The sequence below is a fragment of the Ochotona curzoniae genome, unplaced genomic scaffold (assembly GCF_017591425.1).
Source record: "Ochotona curzoniae isolate NIBS_2020 unplaced genomic scaffold, NIBS_Ocur_1.0 contig_2318, whole genome shotgun sequence".
NCBI lineage: Eukaryota > Metazoa > Chordata > Mammalia > Lagomorpha > Ochotonidae > Ochotona > Ochotona curzoniae.
In genome coordinates this window covers 15,568,159-15,594,922 of record NW_024465419.1, presented here as the reverse complement: position 1 = coordinate 15,594,922, position 26,764 = coordinate 15,568,159, and the positions used below count along the sequence as shown (strand labels likewise).

General features: G+C 41.2%; 1 protein-coding gene across 1 annotated transcript in view; it reads right to left on the bottom strand.

Moving 5' to 3' along the window:
* Positions 1-1,184: 1,184 nt before the first annotated feature.
* ATP6V1C1 (ATPase H+ transporting V1 subunit C1) overlaps positions 1,185-26,764 on the bottom strand; it is a 42,792-nt gene continuing 17,212 nt past the window's right edge. The window contains exons 4-13 of the mRNA XM_040972677.1: positions 20,753-20,838; positions 18,567-18,661; positions 14,255-14,346; positions 13,109-13,207; positions 10,499-10,567; positions 7,454-7,546; positions 7,269-7,362; positions 5,390-5,487; positions 4,443-4,569; positions 1,185-2,032 (exon numbers count right to left, since the gene is read on the bottom strand). Coding sequence (XP_040828611.1) covers positions 1,937-2,032; positions 4,443-4,569; positions 5,390-5,487; positions 7,269-7,362; positions 7,454-7,546; positions 10,499-10,567; positions 13,109-13,207; positions 14,255-14,346; positions 18,567-18,661; positions 20,753-20,838 — 949 coding nt within the window. The 3' untranslated portion in view covers positions 1,185-1,936. The remainder of the gene's footprint in view (positions 2,033-4,442; positions 4,570-5,389; positions 5,488-7,268; positions 7,363-7,453; positions 7,547-10,498; positions 10,568-13,108; positions 13,208-14,254; positions 14,347-18,566; positions 18,662-20,752; positions 20,839-26,764) is intronic.

Below are 26,764 nucleotides of genomic sequence, written 5' to 3'. Positions count from 1 at the left end.
AGTTCCTGAGCTAAGCACAGCAAGGAAAGTCATGCGGACTCCCCAGGGACACTGAGTCACACCCGCAGGGCCTGGGCTGTAGGGGGTCTCATGTACACATCACAGCGACCCCGTGTGGTGGGATCGAATCCTGTTGCTTCTACAGAGAGACTAGGGACCTGCATTCAGGTCACAGGGCTCCTGGGAGCAGAGCTGGGGCTGGTCCCAACCTGCCTGATGGCACCCCAATAGGAGCTTCAGTGAGAATCCCATGTTCTCAAGCAGATGCTGGGCTTTTAAGCCTGGCACAAATCTTACCTGCTCTCAGCACAACAGAATCAGCAACTAAGTGAAAGCTTGAATGTCACTGGGCATGCAGGTGACACCTCAGTGGCAGAGACTGACTCCATGTGGCAGACACCAACACTCAGAGAGAGAACATTTGCAAAAGACGACAAGAAGCCCAGAATGTTCAGCCATCAAAATGAACAATTTTCACAGCATTCTCTTATCCAAAGGAATACCTGGAATAAAGCCACACTGTACAAGTCTGAGATGCACAATTCTGGCAGGTAACTTGGCAGGGTGTGGTGCAAGTCTAACTTACAGAACAAGTCCACTTCTGCGCCTCCCTTGCAGAAATCCCAACAACAGGAAATGGGGCTCTGCCCAGCAGGGCTTCAGGGCAAACCCTGCCAATAACGAGGCCACCCCGACAGCTGGCAGACCATGGCGTGACACATCAGAGCAGCTGAGACACTCACCCCTCAGAAGACAGGCAAGTGATGGAACGTATGCGGTATGAACCTCGCTTTATTAAAAACACACTCTTCAGCCATGTGTTAGAGAGGGGAAGGCAGAACAGGGAAACCTCCTCTGGGGGTCAGGCTGCAGGGAGGGCCCCCACCTGTCCTACCTTGCATTTGTTAGGCTAACAATTACTTCAGACATAACAATACAAAATTTCAACATAAAAAGCATGGAGGCCACAAACTCATTCACAAATGCCCTTAAAGTAATACATAAACTTCATTCGTCCAAGCTCTTTCAGGACATGAAGTCATTCACATCAAAGGTTAAAGGCTAGCAATGTCTCTACACTGTCAGGCCACGTCACATATGACATGTCACAACCACGGCTTTTGTTATTAGAGGACAATAAAAGAAAACAATAAATGCTGACAAAAGAAATGGCTAACACTACACAGCTTTACTAACTTTATTCAAAATTAGTCCTACTTCTAAGAAGTCCAGTGTTCAAATGTAAATACCCATCATATGTTGAAAAATAATCTTTAAATTTGTGATCTGACCCAAATTTGGCACACATAGATCACATGCCAGTCACACTTCGGCACGCAGCAACCCTGGAAGCAGCATAGCAAGGGAGCTGTGACGTCACTGATGACGTTCTGAGGCTGACTTGCGATCTTCTGAAGTTACACACACAATGCACCTTTGCACAGGTAATTTTATTCTTTCCTGTGGGTGTCAACAGTGCTGACAGATTGGAATTGGAAACATTCAGAAAACACATACCTGAACATGGTCACATTTCTTCACATCACGATTGAATAACTATTAACACTGTGAACAAAATGGTACAAATGTTCACCATTCCCTTGTAAACAAGGCTTCTGTGCACAGTAGGAACAAATGGAATTAATGCATACCATGATATCAGTGATCTTTTTAAATAAACTCCTGCACTTATAAATAAACTCTGATTTTTTCAGTACACATTTACAAACCTGATCCATAAAAAGAAAACAGTATATATATATATATTTTTTTTTTCTTTGAAAAGAAACTCTTGAGATGTGGACCACTAGAGGAGAGTTCACCTAGGCAGGGGCTGAGGCGAGCAGGGCTGGCAGGATTCAAGCACTATGGTCACAGCCTGGCTCTGTGGGCACACACCGGCACGAGGACAGGGTGGCTAGGCTGGAGCTCGGCTTTACTTGAATTCCAGCAGGTTGCAATCAATCTTGTAGTACACATAGGGGTAGTATTCTTGTTGACTCAGGTTTAAGCCTGGAATATCCATTGGAGCCTACGAAAAAAAACCAGAGAAATACTCAGTTCCCCACTTGGAGGACTTGGTTTATCGAGCGTCTACTCTGGGCTAACTTACGGTCCCACACTGATGGGATCCGAACGGGGCAGGGTTACTTCCATGCTGCAACCGAGAGGTTCCCTCACCCAGGACACATGGACAGAGCACGGTGGCCAGATTCCTATCGTAATCACGCTAATCTTCAAGTTTCCTGTGGAAAGTTACTTTTCAGATGTCAGGTCTGGGTACTGAGTGGAATGGATATGAAGCTTACAAAATGCTTCATGAAAGTAAACCAAGTGTACTTCTAAGGATGGCACTTTCTGAGGATACTTCAAATGTTAGTGGAGGCATCGGTGTATGGAACAGGTTAGTCACCTGGCACGCCTGCTTCCTGTGTAAGAACGCCGGCTTCTCTGCTTCCGACCCAGATTCCTGTTCATGCATCTGAGAGCCAGCAGGTGATGGTCCAAGTACTTAGGTCCCACCCACGTGGGAGACCTGGGTGGAGTTCCTGCTCCTGGCTTCAGCCTAGTCCCCACTCTGTTTGGGGCATTTGCAGAGTAAATTACAAGATAGAAGATCTTTCTCTCTCTTTCCTCTCCTTCCGCCCATCCTTTTGTCTTTCAAATACATAAATATTTAATTTTTCCCCTCAGAACAGGCTTTAAAACAGAAAAATGGAATTAAACGACTTTGAAACAATTTTGGTACAAAAAAAAAAAATCCTGAAATCCAAAAATAGTTTTTGCACTAAGAGATTTTTGGGGGAGAAGGGTGACAACAATGCTTTAATTGGCCGATCCTCCACCTGTCAAGTATGAGAATCTTATATTGGTGCCAGTTCTAGTCCCAGCTATTCCACTTCCCATCTAGTTCCCTGCCTGTGGCCTGGGAAATCAACAGAGGATGGGACCCTGAACCTGCATGGGAGACCCAGAAGCAGCTCCTGGCTCCTGGTTTTGGATCAGCTCAGCTCCGGCCATGGAGCTGGTTCACTCACTATTTAGAGAGTGAACCAGTGAATGGAAGATCTTTCTGTCCTTCTCTTTATAAATCTGCCTTTCAAACACATATAAATAAATATTTACAAATTTTTTTTTTCTTTTAGCTTTTCATTTGCAAAGCAGAGTTACAAACAGAAAGAGAGAGATCTTTCAACTACTGGTTCAGTTCCTGAATGGCCAAAACAGTCAATTCTGAACCGATCTTAGGGCATGAAGCCAGGAGCTTCCTCCCAGTCTCCCTCAAGGGCACAGTGCCCTAAGTACTTGAGCCATCTTTTGCTGGCTTACCAGGCTATAAGAAGGGAGCTAGATGAGAAGTGGAACAGCCAGGACTCAAATCAGCACCCATATGGGATGCCAACACCATAGGCAAAAGCTTAGTCTATTATGCCATGGTACCCAGCCCACCATGCATGATTCCTTAAAGTCTAAATATTTTAAAAATTCATTTAAATGAAAGAAAAGAGTCAGGAGAGATAGAGAGGAAAGACAGAGAAAGAAGGAGAAAAAAAAAAAATCTTCCATCTGCTGGTTCACTCCCCAGGTGGCCACACTAGCTAAGGATGAACCATGAAGGGCATAGGAAGCCAAACACTTGGGCCATCTTCCACTGCTTTCCCCAGGTGCATCAACAGGCAGCTGGGTCATGAACTGGCGCCACGTATGAGATGCCAGCCTCACAGGCGGCAGCTTTACCCACTCTACCACAACACTGGCCCCACCATGCATGATTTTTCCATAATACGCATTTCCATGAAGTTTCTGAAGATCCTTACTCTTATCCATGAATTTCAAAATTCTTTTGTGCCAAAATAAACATAGCTTTAAATTCCATTTTCATGAACTTGCTGCAATACCCTCACATACATATTATAATAATTTGGTAGGAAAGTATGTATCATAAAATTATACCTCATTATATAGTCTGCAAACTCATGAAAATGTAGCAAGTCATTTCCTGCATGTTCTTTTGTCAAGAACTATCTGTCTATGGTTCTGACAGTCACATGTGATATTACCATGTTGGAAAGGAATAAAATCAGTAAGACAGCTGAAATAATTTATAGCAGCAATAAAAACTACACACATTCTGCTCACGCCATATTTTACTTTGCATGTCATACCTCTTTAGAAAAATGAGAGTTCCCCTTAAAATGCCCATCCAGATTCCATTAATGTCACTAAAGAGAATTTAAATTAGGTGCTTGCTTTGCAACTTTTAATTTTTGTAAGCAACTAGTGCCCATGGGCAGACAATGTTAATTCGTTGCTTCATTTTCCTAACAGTTAAATAGGAACCTTAAAATACTAATTTAAATAAAAAATGGCTAAGTAGTATGATATATACAATATATATCCCACTCCAATGTCCACTGCCCGGAGAGCCAATCAGTACTCACATCAATGATTGCTGCTGCACTACTGTCCAGATGTTTGTACAGCTCGTGCAGGACTTCCCGTAGTTTCTTCATCGTCTTCTTATTGGGCTGCAGGAGCATTGCCTGGAAGTTCACTGGCAAGCCATACCTTACAAGGAAGCAGACACACAGTAGGCAACACTAATATTCGCCTGCTGCTCTTTAATCATAGTTAATGAAGAGTGTCTCATTTTAATGTTCCCTTTACAAGCCCTACCACCGTGTGTACAGAAACACTGACCGACACACTCAGAGAAACGAACCTCCTCTGGTCCTCACTGCCCACTACAAATTTGTCTTTCAGTTGAGCCAAGTGCTAGGAATTACTTCAAATACTCTACGTGACTACCTCCAGGAATAATATTTATCATACTTTTATGATAATAATCACTGTGAGATCACCCCACAGGCACTCTGAAAATTTGAAGAGAGCATTTTTAGACCCTTTCCTGGGATGAGCAGAATGTACAGAGGATCCCAAGATGACAGATTTTTGCAGTCCTGGAATTTTTCAGGCTACTATGAAATGATTTTAGTAAATCAACCATACACTGTGTACATGAGTAAACTATATTGAAATATCTTCCTTTTAGAAAGCAGCTATGCTCACCACTATACCACCAACACCAACAAAATATCTTCCTTTTGAACAAACACTGGCCAACACTGTGCACCCCACCTGTAACTTACTTAACTACATTAGAAAAGAGCAAGTGACCACAGTGGCCTAGATCCTTCTAGGCTGGCATCAAATGACAAGATCGAGACGCATGTCCCAAGCCATGGCCTTAGTGCTCTCTCCCTCAGACTGACCCTTCGGCTTTTCCAAGTCAGCCTCCTGCTGGCAGCCTGTGCTAGCAGCCAAAAGGTCCAGGGTGCAGAGATCTAATAACGCTGCAGTTCTAAGCTGCTCCATTAACTTTCTTTACCTCAAAACAGACTCGACAAAAACCCTTAGTGCTTTCACATGAATCCACGCAATAAATGCTTCACTGAAATTCACTTTCAGCCACCGCACAAGTGGTCCCTGCAAGAAGACAAAGAAGTAACTCAAATTTGGTCTTGAAAATGACAATTAGATAAACCAAATATTCTAAGAGTCACTATCTATAAGGAATTTAGAACTAAGTCACAGAATTCACTTTAAAAATATTACCAGTATTATTTGCATTATCTTGGAAACTTTCTAAATTGGATTAAAGAGTTATCCACTGGGGCCTGCACTGTGGTGTGGCACATTAATCCTCCACCCACAGTGCTGGCATACCATATGGGTACCAGCTTGAATCCTGGTTGATTCCCTTCCAACTCAGCTTCCTGCTTTTGATCTAAGAAGGCAGCAGAGAATGAGCCAAAGTACTTGGGCCGCTATACCCACATGGGACACCCAGAAGCTCCTGGTTCCTGATTTAGGACCAGCCCAGTCCCAGCTGTTGTGGCCATTTGAGGAATGAATTGATAGATGGAAGGTGTCTCTCTCTCCTTGACTGTGCCTTTCAAATATAAATAAATTAATAATAATAAAGGGTTATCTACTACTCAGTAACCTCAATACACACTAAGATGAATTGAAATGGGCCAGCTCTGTGCCACAGCAGTTTAAGCTACCACTTGCGATGCTGGCATCCCAAACACGCACAGGTTCAACAGCCTGCTAATGTGCTTGGTAAAGGAGCAGAAGCTGGCCCAAGTGTTTGGGTCCCCTCATCACATGTAGGATACCCAGAAGGAGCTCCAGGCTCCTAGTTTCAAACTGGCACAGACCTGGATGTTGTAGCCATTTGAGGAGTGAACCATGGATGCAAGATCTTTCTGTCTTTCTCTCCCTGTAACTCTGCCTCTCAAATAAATAAATCTTTAAAATAGAACTGCATTGACCCAGCCATCCCATTCCTAGGGATTTCCAAAAGAAATTTAACTACATGTGAGAAAGGGATCTGTAATCCTATATTTACAGGGGCACAATCTACAATAGCAAAGACATAGAAACAACCCAGATGCCCATCCAGAGGAGTGGTTAAAGAAATTGTGGTACGTCTACTCCATGGAGTATTATTCAGCCATTAAAAAGAATGAAATTATACAATTTGCAACTTGATGGTCCCAACTAGAGACCATCATGCTCAGTGAAATAAGTCAATCATAAAAAGAGAAATAGCATATATTTTCTCTAATATATGGAATCTATCATGCAAATTGAAAGGTATAATGGTGGAGTAATAAAGACTACCATATCTAGAAGTGAAAACAATGCAACATGCATCTCTGCTTCCAAACAAAAGACGGTATGGTCTGGGGCAGAGTTAATATATTTTTAGGTGTAAGATAACTGTTCATAGATCTAAGCCTGATTAGAAAAAATTCATTGTGATCATTCAAAAGAAAAAAATGATTGAGATGTCTTAAAAAAAGAAGTTCAAAAAAGTTTTCTTTTAAATCAAGGCAAAAATCAAAGCAAAGAAATACTACCTTTTCTTCTGCTAAACACCGGTAAGTTTGAATACTAAAAACACATACACAGTTGGCAATGTGACGTAGCAGGCAGAGCAACCAGCTTCGACACTGGTTTGGGTCTTGGCTGATTCACTTCCAGTCCAGCTCACTGCCAATGGCCTGGCAAAGAAGTGGAAGATGGCCAAGTCCCTGCACCCACAGCAGAGCAATGGATTAAGCTTCTGGCTCCTGGATTTGTCCTGAATCAACCCCAGGCATTGTGGCCATCAGGGAGTGAACCAGGAGATGGGAGGTCTCTGTCTCTCTCTTTAACCCTTTCAGAATAAGAAAATACATCTTGAACATATATCTTACAAATTGCTTTTTCTTGTCAGTAGAAAGCCGGTTCATTTCTTCTTTATCTGCCTTCATCTCCTCTTCATTATACTGAAAGTCACGAACAATGAATCTAAATTGGGGGGGAAAACCCACAATATTATTCATACTGTAAACAGCTGACCTAACAAATTAAACAATAATAACACCAACAGTAGCCTTACTTGTTTTCCCTGGCTTTGTGTCTGAAGTCGTCAACTGCCTTCCGAAACAAGGTGACATTACAAAGGTAGCTGTCCTGGTCCTCTGACAGAACACTGTGGAGAAAAAGAACCAGTCACTGCCAGCTTTGTACTGACTGCTTTCACACTGACGTGGGAGGAAGAGGGGCCAGAGGGGTGACAGCCCTGTTCCAACCAGTTCAGTGCTGTTCATCTCTACTGCCTCAAACCCTGAGGACCCTGAGGGCTTGTCATGATGCTTTCTGACTCTGATGGCTTCACACCTCTTATTAGATGTCCTTCTTACTAAATCACAAAACTAACACTAACTCAAAGACAAGAATCCAACTCTAAGAATTATATCAGTTTCAGTCTTCTCTGTTTCTGGTGTCACCTTGCTAAGCATTGTTTTTTTCCCCAAGTCTAACTAATTCTGGACTCCTCACTCCATTCTTGTAGGCCCCACAGAAGCCTGGCTTGCACTGCCACCAACTTGTCATTGTACACTGACAAACAGGCTGCCTCTAACCAGCCTCTGAATGACATCTGCATCGCTGTGCATCTCGGGATCCACCGCAGGCTCCGGCAGAGCCCAGGGAGGTGGGGACATCTATTCAGACACTGCTTCAGGGACAGCACCACAAAGTCCTTTCCAGAGACAAGTGCCCAGAGAGCCTAACCATCAGGTACATCTGCAGTGCCAATGGCTTGGAAAGAGGAAAACTATAAAGTTCATGTATACCGTGGCCTTTTGGATTTCAAAAATAACCCACAGTTCTGTGTGCACACATGAGAGTACTTCAGAGTTCACAGAAAATGTAGTTCGAAGTTTTTGATACAAAGAAAACTGAAATCCATGCAAGCAAGGGATCTTCCACAAAGCTCCTGGAAACCGCATCTTATGGCAACACTACGCACGGGTGTCAAAACTGCACCAAAACAAATTTACCTGTTAACTGCATTTTATCCTCTAGACACAGACAGGTGATCCTGGGGTAAAGGAATAACACCAAGGGATGATGGTAGGGGCCTTCCCTTAACAATGGGCCGTTCCGGGCCCGGCGCGGTGGCATAGTGGCTAAAGGTCCTCACCTTGCACGCCCGGGATCCCATATGGGCACCGGTTCTAATCCCAGCGGCCCTGCTTCCCTTCCAGCTCCCTGCCTGTGGCCCGGGAAAGCAGTCGAGGACGGCCCAAAGCTTTGGGACCCTGCACCCGCGTGGGAGACCCAGAAGAGGCTCCTGGATTCGGATCGGCATAGCACCGGCCGTTGCGCTCACTTGGGGAGTGAATCATCGGACGGAAGATCTTCCTCTCTGTCTCTCCTCTCTGTATATCTGCCTTTCCAATAAAGAAATAATAAAAATAAATCTTTAAAAAACAAACAAACTAACTAACGAAAAAAACAATGGGCCGTTCCAGGTTAACTCAGCAAAGCATAGTTGTCCTACATAAACTACTTATCTCTTTATGGTGCTGGCTGGGTTGCTACTGCTTTCTTTGACTCATTTTAAACAGCTTGGGTTTTGACTTCAAATGTACAGATGTTTTCATAGAGTGAGGTAGGGCTAGGAACCGAGGCAGTCAGTATGAACATACAGGCCATTCAGAAGACAAGCACTGCTTTGTATTCAATTTCCTGCCTGGTGTTTTCCCCTTAAACTACTGTGTGAGTCTCCACAGATCAAAGTCTCCACAGTGATACTTTTAAGTCCTTCTATCACAGTACATCTGGGCCAACTGAACCAGCCTGGCCATCTGGTATGGGCTCTGCCCACTTTTGGGGGATACTGTGTGGTGGTCCCCCTGTCAGACACAAAATCAAGCCTCCAGTGTTCTACAGGTAAGAAGGTGTGATCTCTCAGGATGCACCCACAGTCTGCAGCTTACCATGTTTGGAGCTGATCTCAAAGGAAGGTACCCCCAAATGGGAAAAACAATTTCATGATGGACAGATTTCTACTTTAATTCTTAACGATGAATATTTATGAAACTCTAATAATATGACCTGGTTTATTGTTTACTCCATCAAGCCTAACGTTAAACTTGGAAACACATGCAGGGAAAGTTGATACACTCATTTCACAAAGACAATCAGAGTTAACCCAGGTCACACTGCAGACTGGTGGCAGAACCAGCCAACAGGACTCAGATCCCCGGGACCAGGACTCCTTCCATTATTCTAAGCTGCCTCTTACATGACAAATGAAATCACTTCATGGGCCTGGCTTTACTAATCCCACCTCTCTCCTCTCTCCTGTGCCTTTGTCCCACAAGGCTGCCTTGTCCTGATACATACACAAAACAGGACCAGCCAGAGCAGGACAAGTATGCTGCATTTGATATTTTTGCAAAGAATGTCTCATGTGGTAACGACAGCATACAAGACATGAAATCATGTTCAAAACGACACAGAACAGTACTAAAAGTGTACAGAATCTAGAGTTAGAAGATTAGAGTCCAGCCCTATCTTTGCCATAGTTATGCAATTATGCATTCTCACTTCCTTATCTTAACCTCCAACTGTTTCACATTGTTATAAAATTAGACAAATGTATGTTAAATCCACGAAAGAAGTTTTTAATAAAAAGTGCTTTTGTTCATTAAGGAACATATAGGCTAGGCAAAATCTGCTCCAAGTGACATCATCCACTGGAGATCAACTGGGTATACCAGGAGCCATTCTGGCCTGCTCCCTTCACATAGTTAAACAAGGAGTCACAAAGTAGAAGAGAAAGCACCACATCAGAGATGCAGGTTCTAGTTCTGATCCTGCCACTGTGAGATGTGAGATTCTGGGCAAACTCTCTCACCTTGCCGGTCTCCACTGTATGTCTAAAAACATAAATGGGCCAAACACACTGGGCCAAGTTCTTTCCAGATCTAAAATGATGACTAGAGTTCATAAAACTCACTTTAAAGCTGAAAGTAATGGTTCTAAAACTGCAAATTGATCACAAAGGAAAGACAGCAACTACAGTTCCTAATCCAACACCCAAACTATGGGATTCTAGGAAATAAATGATTTTACAAAGATCACTACTTACTTGCTAGACCTTGGAACTACCATTTCGGCTAGTGTTTCATACTGCTTAATCCAATCGTTGTGGTTTAACCTGCAGAAAGAGTATGGTAAGCATTGGAAAAGAAAAACATGTCTTAGTCCTGTCATAACCAGGAAGAGAAAAAAATACGTAAGCTAGGACATTGGGTACCATAAGTACCCCCCAGGTTCATATAATTTAAAAAAAATGCAACTAACCCACTAAGAATGAGTTTCAAACCTAATGAGTGCAGCAGAAATACATATCACCAGTTTGGTATTTCCTGTAACTATTGCTAAGGAGACACATCCTAGAAGTTCAGAAAGGAAGTAAAGTACAGCAGAGACTCTAAATTATTTTCAAACTATGTGGCTGGTATATAATAGCATCTTTTTTTTTTTTTTAAGAAAGTACCACTGAAATTACTATAATTTCTATTCAGTGCCCATTATGAAGGGTTGACTAAAACTGTATTTACAGAAAGCAAAAAGCACCAGCAAGATATGAGTAAATGAAGTAACAGTAAATTGTTGCCACAGAACATTGTGTAACAACCTTCTCTAGAGGCCACCAGCTCTGAGGGGTGAAAGGAGACAACTGTGTCTGAGATGTGTCCATTTCACGGTAAAGGACTTTACTCCTATATTTCTAGCCAGTCTGTCTGTGTCTTTTACTTATCTGAGAGGCAGAGTGTATACATCTCCCTATCCCATCTGCTAGTTCACTCTTCAAATTCCTGCAATAGCTGGGACTGGACAAGCAGAAGCCAAGAGCTCAATCTGGGCCTCCCATCTGGCTGTCAGCAACCCAACTGCTTCAACCATTACTGTTACCAAAGTCTGTGGTGGCAAGAAGTTGGACTCTGGTTCAGAACCTGGGCACTCCAATATGAGAGGCAGCATCCGAATAGCCCCTTAATCACCAGACCAACTGACTGCTCCATGTTTGAAAGAATAACGGCTGCAGACACTTGGTCTACTAGCTAAACTATCAGTTAAGATGCCTCTCACTTCAGTGAGTCTGGGTTTTATCCTCAACTCCAGTTGCTGAAACCAGCTTCTTGTTGATAGAAACTGGAAGACAGCAGTGACAGTAGCTGGGGTCCTGCTGCCCAGGCTCGAGTTCTGCACGAGTTCCTGGCTGCCTCAGCTGTTAAGGGCATTTGGAGAATGCATCAGTAGGTGGAAGTGCTCTTACTCACTTTTTTGAATAAACAACAGAGGAAAAAAGGAACTAGTTGTCTGTAGACCATGATAAAGGAAAATTAACTAGGTGAGATGTTTTGGGTATTTTGTTTCAATTATACAGTATAGAAAAAAAACTTTCTGGTTTTAAACTCAATTCTTAAATAAATGCTCAATGAAAAAAAAATCTTTAATGTGGAAAAAAATTTTTTTCCTACATAGTACAAGAGTATTTCAAAAGTTTGTACAGGGGCCAGTGTAATGGTATAGCCAGCTAATTTCCATTTGCAGTGTCAGCATCCCAAATGGGAGCCAGTTCATATCCTGGCTGCTCCACATCTGATCCAGCTCCCTGCTTACGGACTGGAAAAGCAGCAGAGGATGGCTCAAGTTCCTGGACCCCAATACTGATGTATAAGACCCAGAATTAAGCTCCTAAATCCTGACTTCGGATTGGCTCAGCTCTAGCCATTTCAGCCATCTGGGGCATGAAGCCACAAATGGAAGATCTCTCTCTCTCTATGTCTCCTCTCTGTAAATCTACCTTATCTGCCTGTCAAATAATAATAAATATATCTTTTGAAAGAAAGTTCATAGAAAATGTAATTAAAGGATAAAGTTTAATTTTGTATGAAAATTTTGAAATCCATATGAGGGGCTTTCAACAAGGTCACAGGAAGTGTTCATAATGAAAAACTATGTACGAATTTCTAATTTTCTTTTGCCTCAATATAAACTTACCATGTAATTCCATTTTTCCACTAATCCGCATACACATATTCTCTTATCACAATTAACTATAGTCAAACTTCATCAGACAGAAAATTAAATTTTAAAGGAAATTTAAAAGAGCTAACCCACAGGTCAGCAATCTGCGCCCACAGCCTGTTTTTGTAAATAAAGGTGTTTTAAAACATGTTTCTTATTATCTGTACCTGCTTCAGTTGACATACAAGAATTGAGAGTTGTGACAGAGCTTAAACAGTCCCAAAATGCAAGGTGACCATTTTCAGAAAAAAAAAAAGTTAACCCCAGTCTAATCCATTATTTGCTTCTTAAAATTTAACACATCCTAAGCTGTCATAAAGATTTTCCAAAAATGCAAATCCAAAGACCTCCCTATTTTAAAAAACTATAAATCTGTATTTTAAACAGTCTAATGATCTAACATTATTCACTTTTTTATTAAGCCAACTCTACCAAGCTGCTAAATTTGATTTAGAAACTCAACTTATAATTCATGTCTCATTATCAAGTAAAGAACTGAATTTTACTGAATGTTCCATATGAGTAAATGTTTTGACAGAATGAATGACAAGGTTATATTCCTTCCACACTTGGGTTTTGTGAAAATCTTTGAATTTTAGTATTAGATATCACTACATTTTTCTTGTATTTTAGCAAGTAAAACTTGTTGCAATAGACATACTTGGGAACCACGACCAGTAATGTGACGAGATATTCTGAATCAAGAACAAAGTCATCTTTCTTCACAATTTCTGCTAGACTTCTAGTTAGCAAACTTCCTCTGAGGATAAGAAAACAACATCATTAGGCTTACAATATGTTTCTGCAACACACAGAGAAACAGCACTTACTCATACTTGCATGCACTACATACACAGGCCCGAGAGGGAACAGTCTGGGTTAAGACTTTAAATGAAGTCGACATTTACATTCCACCCCTGCAACCAAACAAATGTCCACATGAATCAAAATCTGCTTCTAATGTCTACCCTTGAGTTTGCTGGAATCATTACTACTCACGTTCTCTCCTGATTACATATATACCAACTAGGAAAGGGCTATGTGACAGATAACAATTACAGCCTACTTCACGCTAACTGTAAGATGTCACCTAAGCAGCCTCTTTGGTTCCCCTCTTCTCTTGGGTTATCATTTGATACCAGACAATTTTGGTTAGTTGACCCAAGAACCAAGTCTAAAACCAGTTTTCATTTGCTCTTCCAGTACTAATCGTCCCAAAATGAAAGTATCTTGCCCTGTTTATATCACTGCCAATGTCCAATCAATTTTGCCTCTGAAATTTGATTACATAATGTGAGCAGTTCCATGCTTTTAAAGTTATATGTGTAGCAGTTAGACTATAAGGAGAACAAAAAAAAATAAGGGTGCCCTATTTGGACAAAAATAGAACATGTGAAAAATACAAATTCAGAAAACAGATAATTGAGAGAACAATTATTACATTATAAAAGAGTTCTTTGAAAGAGTTATTTTAAGCAGCATGTTACTCCTAAGCAATTAAACTATGACTTGATTTAAAACAATTATTTTAGACAAATTTTCACTGAAATATAAAACATACAAAGGGATAATTCAGAAGCCAGTACATAAGCATGACTTATGAAGCAAGCATAATTAAGTCACATTTGCTTAGATGAATCTGAATTCTCCAAATATATACTAACGAACTTGTCTCTATGAAGCAAGTACTCTCTTGATTATAAAAACAGCATAAAACAGAACTTACTAAAACATAACAAAATCTCTTTCAGTGCATGCTAATGGGCTTTCCTAGACTTCAATATTAAGATAGCTATGGTTTGCTTACGCATTCTTTCGCTCCAAATTCTGAAGATTTCCTTTCAGGTTATTGTACGCTGATGCTCGCGATTTCAGGTCATTATCAATCTGAGTCACTCCCTTCCAAACAGAAAAAGAACATGAGCAAAACTGCCCCGAGTCTCCCTCTAGTAATGCAATGAAAACAGCTGCACTCCAACTTCTACAGAAAACACCACTAAATTTCTAGTACAATAATAATCTATGATTTTTACAAGCACCATTTTAGTGGACACAAAAAATTACTTTATTAAAATATGATCCGCATATGAATCTCTTCTACTAAAAAGTTTTAGTTCACATAGTTTACTTATTAATATATTATATTTTTAAAAGATTTATTTTTATTTATTTGAAAGGCAGAGTGACAGATAAGGAGACAGAGAAAGAGGTCTTCCATCTGTTGGCACAGTTATACCAGTTCTGGCCCACGTTTAGGCTGGACCAAACCCAAGAACCAGGAGCCAGAAACAAGTTCTGGGTCTCCTACATGGGTGGCAGGGGCCCAAACACTCACAGTATTCTCCACTGCTTTCCCAAAGGCATCAGCGAAAGGTTGGATTGGAAGCAGAGCAGCTAGAGCTCTGAACTGGTGCCCTGAAATGGGATGCAGGCATTGCAGGCAGCAGCTTAAACCACTGCATCATAGCACAGGCCCCTAAATCACTTCTCAAATCATGTGAACTGAATATGGGACACTGAGTTTAAAAATTACTAATTTATGGGCCTGGTGCAGTGGCGCAAGTGGTTAAGGTCCTCGCCTTGAACATCCGGGATCCCATATGGGTGCCGGTTCTATCCCAGCAGCCCCGCTTCCCATCCAGCTCCCTGCCTGTGGCCCGGGAGAGCAGTAGAAGACGGCCCAAAGCTTTGGGACCCTGCACCCGCGTGGGAGACCCGGAAGAGGCTCCTGGCTTCGGATTGGCATAGCATCGGCCATTGCGCTCACTTGGGGAGTGAATCATCGGACGGAAGATCTTCCTCTCTGTCTCTCCTCTCTGTATATCCGCCTTTCCAATAAAGAAATAATAAAAATAAATCTTTAAAAAAATTACTAATTTAAAGACTTAATTTACAAGACTGAAGGATTTATTTCTAAAAGGAACTAAATCATGTAAAACATTTAAAGGATTTATGTATTTATTTGAAAAAGTTACAGCAAGAGAAGGAAAGAGAGAGAAAGAACTTCCATCTGACGGATTGCTCCCTGCAAACAGCCACAATGACCAGGGCTGGGCCAAGCCAAAGTCAGGAGCCAGGAGTTTCTTCTCCCACATGGTATCGAAGGTTTAAGGACTTGGGCCATCTTTTGCCACTTTCCCAGGGACATTAGCAGGGAGCCAGATGGGAAGTGGGGAGCAGGCACTCAAATCAGAGCTCACATGGGATGCCAGTGCCACGGGCATTGCTTCCCTCACTGTGCCACAGTGCCAGCCCCATTAGTTAGATACAAACTCCTATTACTATACAATATGTATTTCAATCAAATTAAAATTGCAGTGGAACTTATTTGCAGAAGTGGTTTCAACATGGCTCCATTATTACCAGCTGTGCCACAGCAGGATAAGCCACGTGAACTCTCTAAGCTCCTTATCCAACACTAGTGTCAGAAAGCAGGAGACTAAATGCTTTATAAGGAACAGGAGAAAATAAGGCTGAGTCACAATGAAAGCACCACTTTATTAGCAAACTACTCATTTTCTTTATAGATATAGCTAAAATCTCTGATAATCTATTCATTTGCAGTTAACTATATTTATAGCATATCATACAACTTAAGTAACTAAAACCAGTAAAATTCTGTTTAATAATTTAAAACACACTTCTTTGTAAGTGCCAGGGAGATCACTGAGAATGTTTCAATTTATCCAGGCCTACCTTGGAGAAATAGCAAGGCTGGTTCTAGACCACCATAATAAAGTCAGTGTCACAACTGGATAAGTTACATGAATTTTTTTGATTTCCCAAAGTACATAAAAGTTATGTTGACACCATGCTTTAGTCTAATAAATGCAAAGCAGTGTATGTCTTAGAAAGCATCTACCTTATTTAAAAAATATTGTATTGCTTGAAAATACTGCTAAGCCTTCAACAAGCTGCTGTCTTTTGGCTAGTGGAGGGTCTTGCCTACATGCTATGGCTGCATGCTGACCAGGGCAGCATTTGCTGCAGGCTGGGGTGACTTTTCCAACTGCCATGTGTACTGCCTCTTCCCCCCATGACCTATCTCTGCAGCACACAGTGCTGCTTGGTAGCATTTCACGCACAGTGGAACTTCTTCAAAATTGGAGTCCGTCCTCCCAAACCCTGTCACTGCTCTCAACTGGATTTAGGGAATGCAGTTGAAATCCTCTGTGGCCCTTTCCGCAGTGTTCCCAGCTTCATCTCCAGAAACCATTTTCTCAGCTCATCCCTGGAAAGTGACTGCTCACCCACCAAAGCCTTGGTCCTGAGACTGCAGCAATGCAGTGAGCCCTTCAGACCACACTTCCAGCATTAGTTCATTGCAAACATTTCCTCTGCAGCTTCCTCACCTGCTTCTGCCCTCACAGAATGAAGAGAGCCAGGGCTTCGCTCTGGATCAGGCTTTCGCTTAAGGGAACGCTGTACTTTGTCTGATCTTTTGTCCAGGTCACTAAACATTGCCCATATAAGCAAAAAGGCTATTTTTTTCTATCATCTGCATGTTTATTGCAGCAGGATTTTTAATTTCCCTCAATAATTTTTCCTTTGCATTCACAACTTGCCAAACTGGCCCAAACAGCCTGGCCGTGGGCCTTTCTCACCTCTGACAAGTTTTCCTCATTAGGCTTCATCACTTTTAGCTGTGACTTACAGCAACACACAAGCTTGAATACTTAGGTGCCAGTCATCTTAGGGTTATGCTGGCTTTTTTTTTTTTTTAAGATTTATTCATTTATTTGTAAGGCAGAATAAGAGAGAGAAAGACAGGGAGAGAAATATTCCATCCACTGGTACTGGCTCACATCCCAATACCTGCAACAGCCAGGGTTGGGCCAGGCTGAAACAAGGAGCCCAGAATTGCATCCTGTGTGCGTGCAGGGACCCAAGTACTCAAGCCATCACCCGCTGCTTTCCTAGGTGCATGGCAGGAATCTGGATCTGAAGTGTGGTAGCCAGGACTCAAACCAGCAATCTGATATGGGATGCAGGTCTCCCAAGTGGCAGCTTAACTCAGTATGCCACACACCTGCCATCACTCCAGGGCTACCAACTGGCCTAGTTTCAGTACTTTTGTGTCTCAGGGATTAGGATGGCCTGAGGAAGAGGAGGGAGGCAGGAACAGCCAGCAGATAAAAGAGAATACCTACAACATTTATGAAAATTAAATCAATAGCCTTCTGAAATGGGCAAGATTTGTGGCACCCCCAAAATACAGTGTTAACATCAAAGATCACTAATCACCAAAACAGACATAACAATGGAAGAGTGTGAGATGCTATGAGACGCAGACACACACAGTGTTGGATAAATGGCTGACACAGGGTTGCCAGAAATCTTTGATCTGTACAAAACACAATGTCTGCAATATACACTGAAAGTGTCCGATCACCTCTTTGCAGTTTCTGCTGAGACCTTTCTATTCTCTTTCAGGCCTGTGCACTTCTCAATAAAAAAGGAGTGCAGCACTTACAGCGTTCTGGGCTCAGCTTCAGGGTCATTTATTCCTTAAACACTACATGAAACCATGCGGTACATGCAAATGAGAATTTTTCGGGGCATTGGCTCAACACTAACAGAAGGGATCAGAGAACTATACAAGTTGAATGCCTGAGCAAGTACTGCACATAACCAGATACAAATGGCCATGATTATCTACCCGAATGACTCACACACTTTTAATCGATTCCAATCTCCCATGCTACATGGCCTCAGTTACCCTGAAAATTTTGCACAGATATTACAGAATTTTTAATTCTTTACTTTTCATGACACAGTTCCTTAACCTCAGGGATTTTCCTTTTCATAGTCTCCAAATATTACAGAATTTTAAAGTTCCTTTACCATTTAAACATCACTGAAGTAGTATTTAGGTTAACCATGCTAACAAGTAAACTACACTAAGAAAATCTACAGATAAAAGTGCCAAACTTTTAAACATCTTTTAACATCTAAACATATGTTTTAACATCTAAAGTTGTAGTAAGAATAACTGCTATTTATATCTGTGACACATAAATTTTCCCTTGTCAAAAACCTACAAACTATCTCACAGCTAAGTTATAAAATAGGCAAAGCCACCATAAAGTAATATGTCCCATCTCAATTTTTCATCTTACCTTGGCAATTATTTCAGAAATATTTTTCAGGGACTGCTTGATTGGATATTTGGCCATATCCCATTGGAACCTCGTTATATAGGTAACCAAGTCAACTGAAATGAGAAAATAAATTAATCACTAAAGAGAAGCATTAAAATATTTGTTTTTTCCATACATTTTAGCATTAAAATATATTTTACATACAATTTATATATTGGAATATAATATATTCCAAGAAACAGCTTAGCCTATTGCACATCTACCCCCATGTGATTACTGTGTCCACAAATGTACAGTCCAGCAATCTTCAAAGTACAGACCCTTTCCCTTTCAAATGGATGGAATAAAAAATGGGGGACAGCCAAATAGATGCTTAACACTAAGTTTAGTGATCAAAACCACTTATCCCTCAAGTCCAGTGGGATTAAGATCAGAACAAAATACAGTAATGCTTACTGACAAAAGCAAGTCATTACAAATTACTTTTCTCTCTTCAGTTTCTCCTGACAATATTCCAATGCGTTCACACTATCAATGAAATTTCCAACAGCAATTTTAGATGCAATGCCCCCCGACTGCCATTCACTGACATCTGCCATAGATCACTGGCCATACCAGATCATGAAATCTCTGGCACGCCAATAAAGACATCAGAAAAATAGCATATCCACCTTCCATCCTATACCAAAACACAAATGATAAATGAACAGCGAGAGTGAACAATTAGTTCAGACTCCCCATATTAGTAAAAAGCAAAAATAAATTCCTACATTTTTAACTGACTAATAAGCATCTACTATTCGCTAGAAGAAACAAGACTAGAAGAACACTGGATTTAAGATACAGAAACTTTATTATGGTCTATAATAGAGCATGCAGTAAAACAAAATGGTTACTTCCTATTATAGTCACTAAACATGGATGCCCTAATTTAGAATGAAGCAAATCCTAAAGTGGCATTTCATAAGTAAACCAAAAATCCAAGTGTAAATGACAACAATGAGGTCAACATTATAAAGCCATTACTACACAAAGCAAACTCTACCTAAGTATTAGTTTCTAGGCACAGAAGCAAAGTCAATAGACTGCTTTATAAGCACTAAGAAAATTCATATTCAAATTTGAATGGAGGGGAAAATATAAAAAAAAATTTTAATTAATAATTTCTACTCTAAGATTTTAGTACTTGGATGTCACTAAATACAGAAACGTGTAAAGAGGACAACAATTATAGAACAGGAACAGTGGTGGGATACATAACTGCGAAACTTATTTGTAAATGTGAGTTGGTAAACACGACCCAGAAAAAGTTAAAGTAAATTTCTATGAATTCTGCTATCTTACACATGACTATATTTTGGGAAGAGGCACAGTGGCACAGGCCACCTGTGACCATAGCATCCCACCTGTGACCATAGCAATGGTTCAAGTCTTTTTTTTTTTTTTTAAAGATTCATTTTATCTTTTATCGGAAAGGCGGATATACAGAGAGGAGAGACAGAGAGGAAGATCTTCCGTCCGATGATTCACTCCCCAAGTGAGCACAACGGCCGATGCCATGCCAATCCGAATCCAGGAGCCTCTTCTGGGTCTCCCACGCGGGTGCAGGGTCCCAAAGCTTTGGGCCGTCCTCGACTGCTTTCCCGGGCCACAGGCAGGGAGCTGGATGGGAAGCAGGGCCGCTGGGACCAGAACCGGTGTCCACATGGGATCCCGGGCGTGCAAGGTGAGGACCTTAATCACTTGCGCCACTGCGCCGGGCCCCGGTTCAAGTTTTGACTCCTCCACTTCCAATGCGAATGCACCAGGGAAAACAGCAGAAGATGGTCAATGTGTTTGGACCCTGTAGCCCTGGGGAGACCAAAATGGAGTTCCAGTTTCAGTTCCAGTTCAGCTTGGCCCAGCCAAATCTATTGTGGCCATTTAGGAAGTGAATCAGTGATAAAAGATCTCTCTCTGCGTGTGTTTGTGTGTATGTGTGCCTTTCAAAAAACACATCTTTGAAGAAAAATTTTAAAGATTGTGCTCCGGGGACAGGATATAACTGGCAATTAGCAGCAACTTCAGTAATAATAATTGCATTTCATTGACTTCCTGTTGTATTTAATAACATTATTTATAGGTTGTTTTCACATTCTTTCTCAGTTTTTGTAGTAAAGTTACTTCATTAAGGTTCATTATCAATTATGAAAATATAAGCTTACCTCCATTGGCCAACAGATTCTCCTGAACTTTATCTTTACTATCCTCTAATACGTCAGCCATGTATTGGGCCACCTTCTTCACGACTCTGGGGAGGGAAAAGGAAAACTCAACCATTTCCAGCAAAAAGACCCAAATCCCAGGTTACACAATTACCACCTATACATAGAGTTGGCTGCATAGATTACCATTAAGTTATTCATACAATATAGAACAAATGGATTCTACTTATTTACGATTTAAGGATAAAGCAGATTAAGATTTTGCTTCATGCGTAAATCAACTAAATTACGTAGGGTTTTAAGCAGACTACGTGCAGTGCGCTTGTCAGTGTGACAAAAATGGTGGAGATAAGTAGTGAGAAACAGTCTGTAAACAGCCATATATCACACACCGAGAAGAAAGTGGACGACGGAACTGATTGCAAGGGCCACGGACAAAGGAAGAAGCCGGGGATGACATTCCTACTGCGTGCCAGCCACTGTGTTCTCCCATAGGACAAAAGGGATCCAACAGGAAACAGAATGTAAACAAAACTAACCAAGGAGGATGAGCTCCTGTATTATTTATTCATAAACTATTTATCAAACATCAGCTCTGTGTCAGGAACTTTGCTATAAAAGAAAACCAGAAGTGCCAAAACTATCAGGGCACCTTGGTAAGACCTCGTCAATCCCTTCATTTTGTAAGTGAAGACATGGAGGCACAGATAAGTGCCTTATCCACAGTTGCCAGTTCCGCTGACAGCAGAGCTATGAACAGAAACATGGGGTCTTCACTTCAGAGCCCAGGGTTCTTCGGCCCATACCGTGTCGCCACAAGGCCTTGGGTAGGAGTCAAGGTTACACAAGACAAACTTACCACTTTCACATTGCTTCAAATCTAACTGGAGAGACAAAAATACACAAATGACTAAATATGAAGCAGCATGAGTGAGGACTAACTGTGACTACCAAGTCACAGAGAAGCAGAAAGGAGAAAGGCAGCACTTCTAGCTACCAGGATCAATAAGGAACAAGAGCCAGGATCCATTAGCAGGGCAAAGAAGGGCTGGAATGGCTTTGATCATATGTGCATGTATCTTTCACCAAGCACAGTCTAGGTCAAGATAAACCAAAGTGGAAAGCAATGGACATTCAGAGAATGGTAAGCCAGGACTAACCAGAGTAGCATACTGAGAAGCAGGAGGACTGATGTCAGATTCCAGACAGGGATATAATATGGTAGAGATAGGCTTGCGAGAACAAATATTCTAACTACTATGCTCAACAGCCGGGAAGCAAAACTAGAGGACAAATTAAGAAACTCCTGAAACATTTTAAAAACACGGGGAGAAAAGGAGACAGATCAGCTATATTTGAATATCAATCCTACACTGAGTAATCTCAAACCTGAGGAAATGAACTATTACAGAAACAACGATGCATCCAAAGTCTTCAATGTGTAACATGGGGTTTGTACACATTCTTGGCTGGTCTCCCCATACATCTCTCCAAGAATATCTATATAAGGTACACATAGCCACTTCTCTTCCAATAATTACTGAGAAGGTACAAACGATAGTAACTCCACATACCAAACTATGGAGACTTCAAAAGGTGGAACATTTAAAGTATTAAGTGACCACCTATCAATCCTACCAAGGACTAGCAACCAGATGGTTTTCCAGTATCCCTCAGGAAGGTTGAAGATGACGGAACAGCAGCACAGCATGCAACAGAGCTGAGGAACTGCACTGGGAACCTGCAGTCCTACTGACCAGCCTACTGGCATTTGCCCTAAATATTTTTCATATTCCTTCAAAAAAGTGAGTAATTTTAAAGTTGTATTAGGCCATCCCACTGATGATTTCAAGACAGCCCAAAAGCAGCAAGAAAGCAGCACCCTTCTCAGTCTCTGGTTGTCACCACTTGAAACTGGAAGCAGGGCAGACAGGACCTCAGGAAGACCATCAGCTTAGGCAAGGCAACTCAAAGAAGTTTCCTCAGATTCCTCTCTTAGTTAAAAACCTACTATCAAGAAACCATAGACCATTCTTTCCATCAGCTAGTTCTCTGAGTTCATCATCCATAATTATTTTTGCTATTTTTATAATTCATAATTACTTTTTTCTGTATGAATGTACAGAATGCTAATCCTACAAGGAACGATGCTTTTTCTTTCACTCTATTCTTCCAATCCAGTGGGCAAGTATCTCGCCTCATGTGCTTTTTAGTGTTTCCTGAATAACGCTGTAGAACGGCCCGAGGTGGCATTCCTATCTCCACGAGGACTACCTGTGCATCTACACAACTGTTTCCTTCCCTAGGACATGTTGTTCTTGAGAAGATGCCTCTCTCTCCCTGCAACCTTGTTGCAGCCTCTACAAGTTCACAGAAGCACAAAATGAAGAGGTAAGCTAATTCTGGTGCAAAAAAAAAAAAAAAATTGGAAATCCATAGTTTTTTCATTAACATATATTTTTCATGAACTTTATGAAGACTTTTAGGCATGGGTTTCAAGTAATTTTCACACCAAAATAAACGTCTTTCGATTCCACTGTCCGTGGATTTGTTGAGGCTTGCTCGTGGTCACTCTGTAGAGGTTCTATCAATTCAGAAAAGCCTAACAGCACAACTGGGAAAACTTCCTATGTAGATTTCAAGAAAGCTTCTCTCTAATCAAGCCTATTCACTCAAAGCTTCAATCAAAGGCACATTTGTGAGATTCCCCCAAATTCTGCATTTTACACATTTTACTTATTTACATAAGCAACATAAATTTAAAATCTCTGTATTCTGAGTCAAAAGGACTGCAGACTGGCTCTGTCAATGCAGAAAGTTATCAAGGATGTTATAGTCATTTTCAGCTATAATATGCACTGTAACTATTTCAAAAGTGATTTTAAAAAACACAGTTCAGAAAAAACGTTTAGAATCACTGAATTTTGAAGACAAAATATCGCCATATTCAAATAAAAGGACTAACTTCTCACGTTCACAGATCAAAGACATTATTGTTAGGTAACAATACTCCTCAAATTGATTCACAGATTCACTAAAATTCCCAGTGATGGGACCAACACTGTGGTGCAGTGTGTTAACACACTGTCTATAGTGCCAGCATCTCATATGGGCACCAATTCAAGTCCCAGCTGCTCTACTTCTAATCCAGCTACATACTAATGGACCTGGGAAGGCAAGAGAGGACTTTCCAAGTGCTTGGACCCTGACATCCATGTAAGAGGAGACTCAGAAAAACCTCCTGGCCCCTGACTTCAGCCTGGTCTACTCCCAAGCACTGTGGCCACTTGGGGAGATAACACATGGAAGATTTTTCACTCCTTCTCTACTTTTACCTTTTAAATGAATAAATATTCTTTTACTTTTTAAAGATTTATTTATTTTTATAGGAAAGGCAGATTTACAGAGAGAGAAAGAGACCAAGAAAGAGATCTTCCATCCACTGGTTCATTCCCCAAATGGCCAGAATGGCAGGAGATGGGCTGAGAGCCTGGAGTTTCTGCTGGGCCTCCCTCTTGGGTGCAGGGGTCCAAGACCTTGGGCTGTCCTCTGTTGTTTTCTCGGACACAATAACAGAGAGCTGGACTGGAAGTGGAGCATTCAGGATTCGAACTGGTACCCATGTAGGATGCCAGCACCGCAGGAAAGGTTTACCTTACAAAGCACAGTGCTAGCCTCATAAAAGAAATCTTAAAACAAAAACAAAAACAACCCAGCTGCCTTTTTGCAAAAACTTAACAATATGATCCCAAAATTCATATGGGATATAATGGCATAAAACATTTCAAAAAGAAAAAGTTGGGCCCGGCGCAGTGGCACAGTGGTTAAAGTCCTCGCCTTGCACACCCGGGATCCCATATGCAGCCCCGCTTCCCTTCCAGCTCCCTGCCTGTGGCCCAGGAAAGCAGTCGAGGACAGCCCAAAGCTTTGGGACCCTGCACCCACGTGGGAGACCCAGAAGAGGCTCCTGGCTTCGGATTGGCATGGCATTGGCCGTTGTGCTCACTTGGGGAGTGAATCATTGGACGGAAGATCTTCCTCTCTGTCTCTCCTCTCTGTATATCCGCCTTTCCAATAAAAAAATAATAAAAATAAATCTTAAAAAAAGCACAACTTTCTAAAAAAAAAGAAAAATAAAGTTGAAAGGTTTACCAATTTCCAATTTCAAAACTTAATACAAAGGTGCAATACTGTAGATAATGTAATAATAATGTCATAGCAACAGAAATACTAATCAAAGAAAGAGAGATCAGAGTTCAGGATGAAATCTTCATATTTATGTTTAAAGGCTTTTCAGCAAGGTGATAAGACAATTTAAAGGGGAAAGAGTAGTCTTCAGCAAATGATGCTAAAACAACTGGTTATTCACATACAAAAGACCCCAATTTCACACCACAGATAAAACTCAAAATGGATCAATGTGCTTAATGTAAAAGGCTAATGAAAATTTGAAACATACAATGAAACACTGACATAAAACTTTGTGACCCTAGATTAGACAATTATTTCTTAGATACAATTCCAAAATGGGTTTGGGGGGGGGGGGAAAGACTAGACTTTACAAAAAATAAAAAATTTTGTGCTTCACAGGACATTACCAAAAAATAATGAAAATAACCCACAGAATGGGGAGAAACATTTGCAAATATCTAACATGAACTTACATCTAGAATATGTACAAAACTCTGAGAATGCAATAAAAAGCCAAGCCAGTTAAAAATCAGTCTCCCTGCCACAAAGTAGACTCCTAGCTTCTGGCTCCTGCCTGGCCCAGACCTGGTCGTTGTTATTTAGGGAGTGAACCAGCAGATGGAAGATCTCTAACTCTGCCTTTCAAATAAATATTTTTTAAAAATCAAGAGCATGACTAAAGGACTAGCAAAGCTGCCTGAATCAGCCAACAGTTCCTCTCTTTGCTTCTTTAACTAGGTGCAGTTAAAAGGCCCTTCTCTGGGCGTTTGCCAGCCTTTTTGCCATCTGCTATAAGAGAAGATTGCATTTGCCGGAAAATTTTATGCAGAGGATGACAATGACAGACTGCGACTGGGATAAGAGAAATACTTCAAATTTAGACACAGAAATGAAACTTGACCAATCACCTCCTTGTATGAACCTTGGCAATCCAGTGTTTTCATGTTTGGCTACCTCACTATCAAAATCCCACATGATTCTGTACAAAACCAATCCAAGTGATATGGTGAATTTTTGTATCTATGCCGCAGTTTTTGCCCTGCAATTATACTCCAAAGGAACAAGCATTTTCAAGCCATATCAGAGCAACTGGATTTTATCAAAACAACAGTCTAAATATTACACCTGACACACTCTGTGAAAATACATTCCTTTTAAGAGGAAATGCTTTGAAGAAAAGTGAGTTTTAAATCTAAGACAAAGAGACTTAGAAAATAAAATTATCAGAATCAATTTTTTAAATGCCTTTAAGAAATAAAATATGTCAAAAATTGAAAAACAAAAAACAAACAAACAAAAAAACACAAGAACACAAGATGCTGAGCAGCATCTGATGCAGTGGGTTGAATTGCTTCTTGTAAAGCCAGCATCCCATATTGCAGCAACCCCAGTTCAGCTTCTGATTCCTGCTAATGTGCTCAGGAAGAGAGCAGGTGACAATCCAAGTGCTTGGGCCCCTGTTACAGGTGGGATAGTGGGGAGCAAGAGGGACCAGTATAAAGTTACCAGCTCCTAGCTCCAGCCCGACCCAGCCCTAGCTGTTAACAGCCATTTGGGAAGTAAGTCAATGGATGGAATCAATCTCTCCTCTCCCTCTCTGATGCTCTTTCAACTAAGCAAATAAATCTTGAAATCACCACCCGAAGGACAATTACTTAAAGCCCTGTAGAATGGCTATAACCAAAAAGACGAACCGTAACAAGCACTAGCAAGGATGTGAAGAAATAAGGATTCTTACACACTACAAACCGATGGTGGGAACATAAAATGGAGCACCCACCTTTGGGAAGAGCCTGGCAGCCATTCCTCAGAAAGCTAACC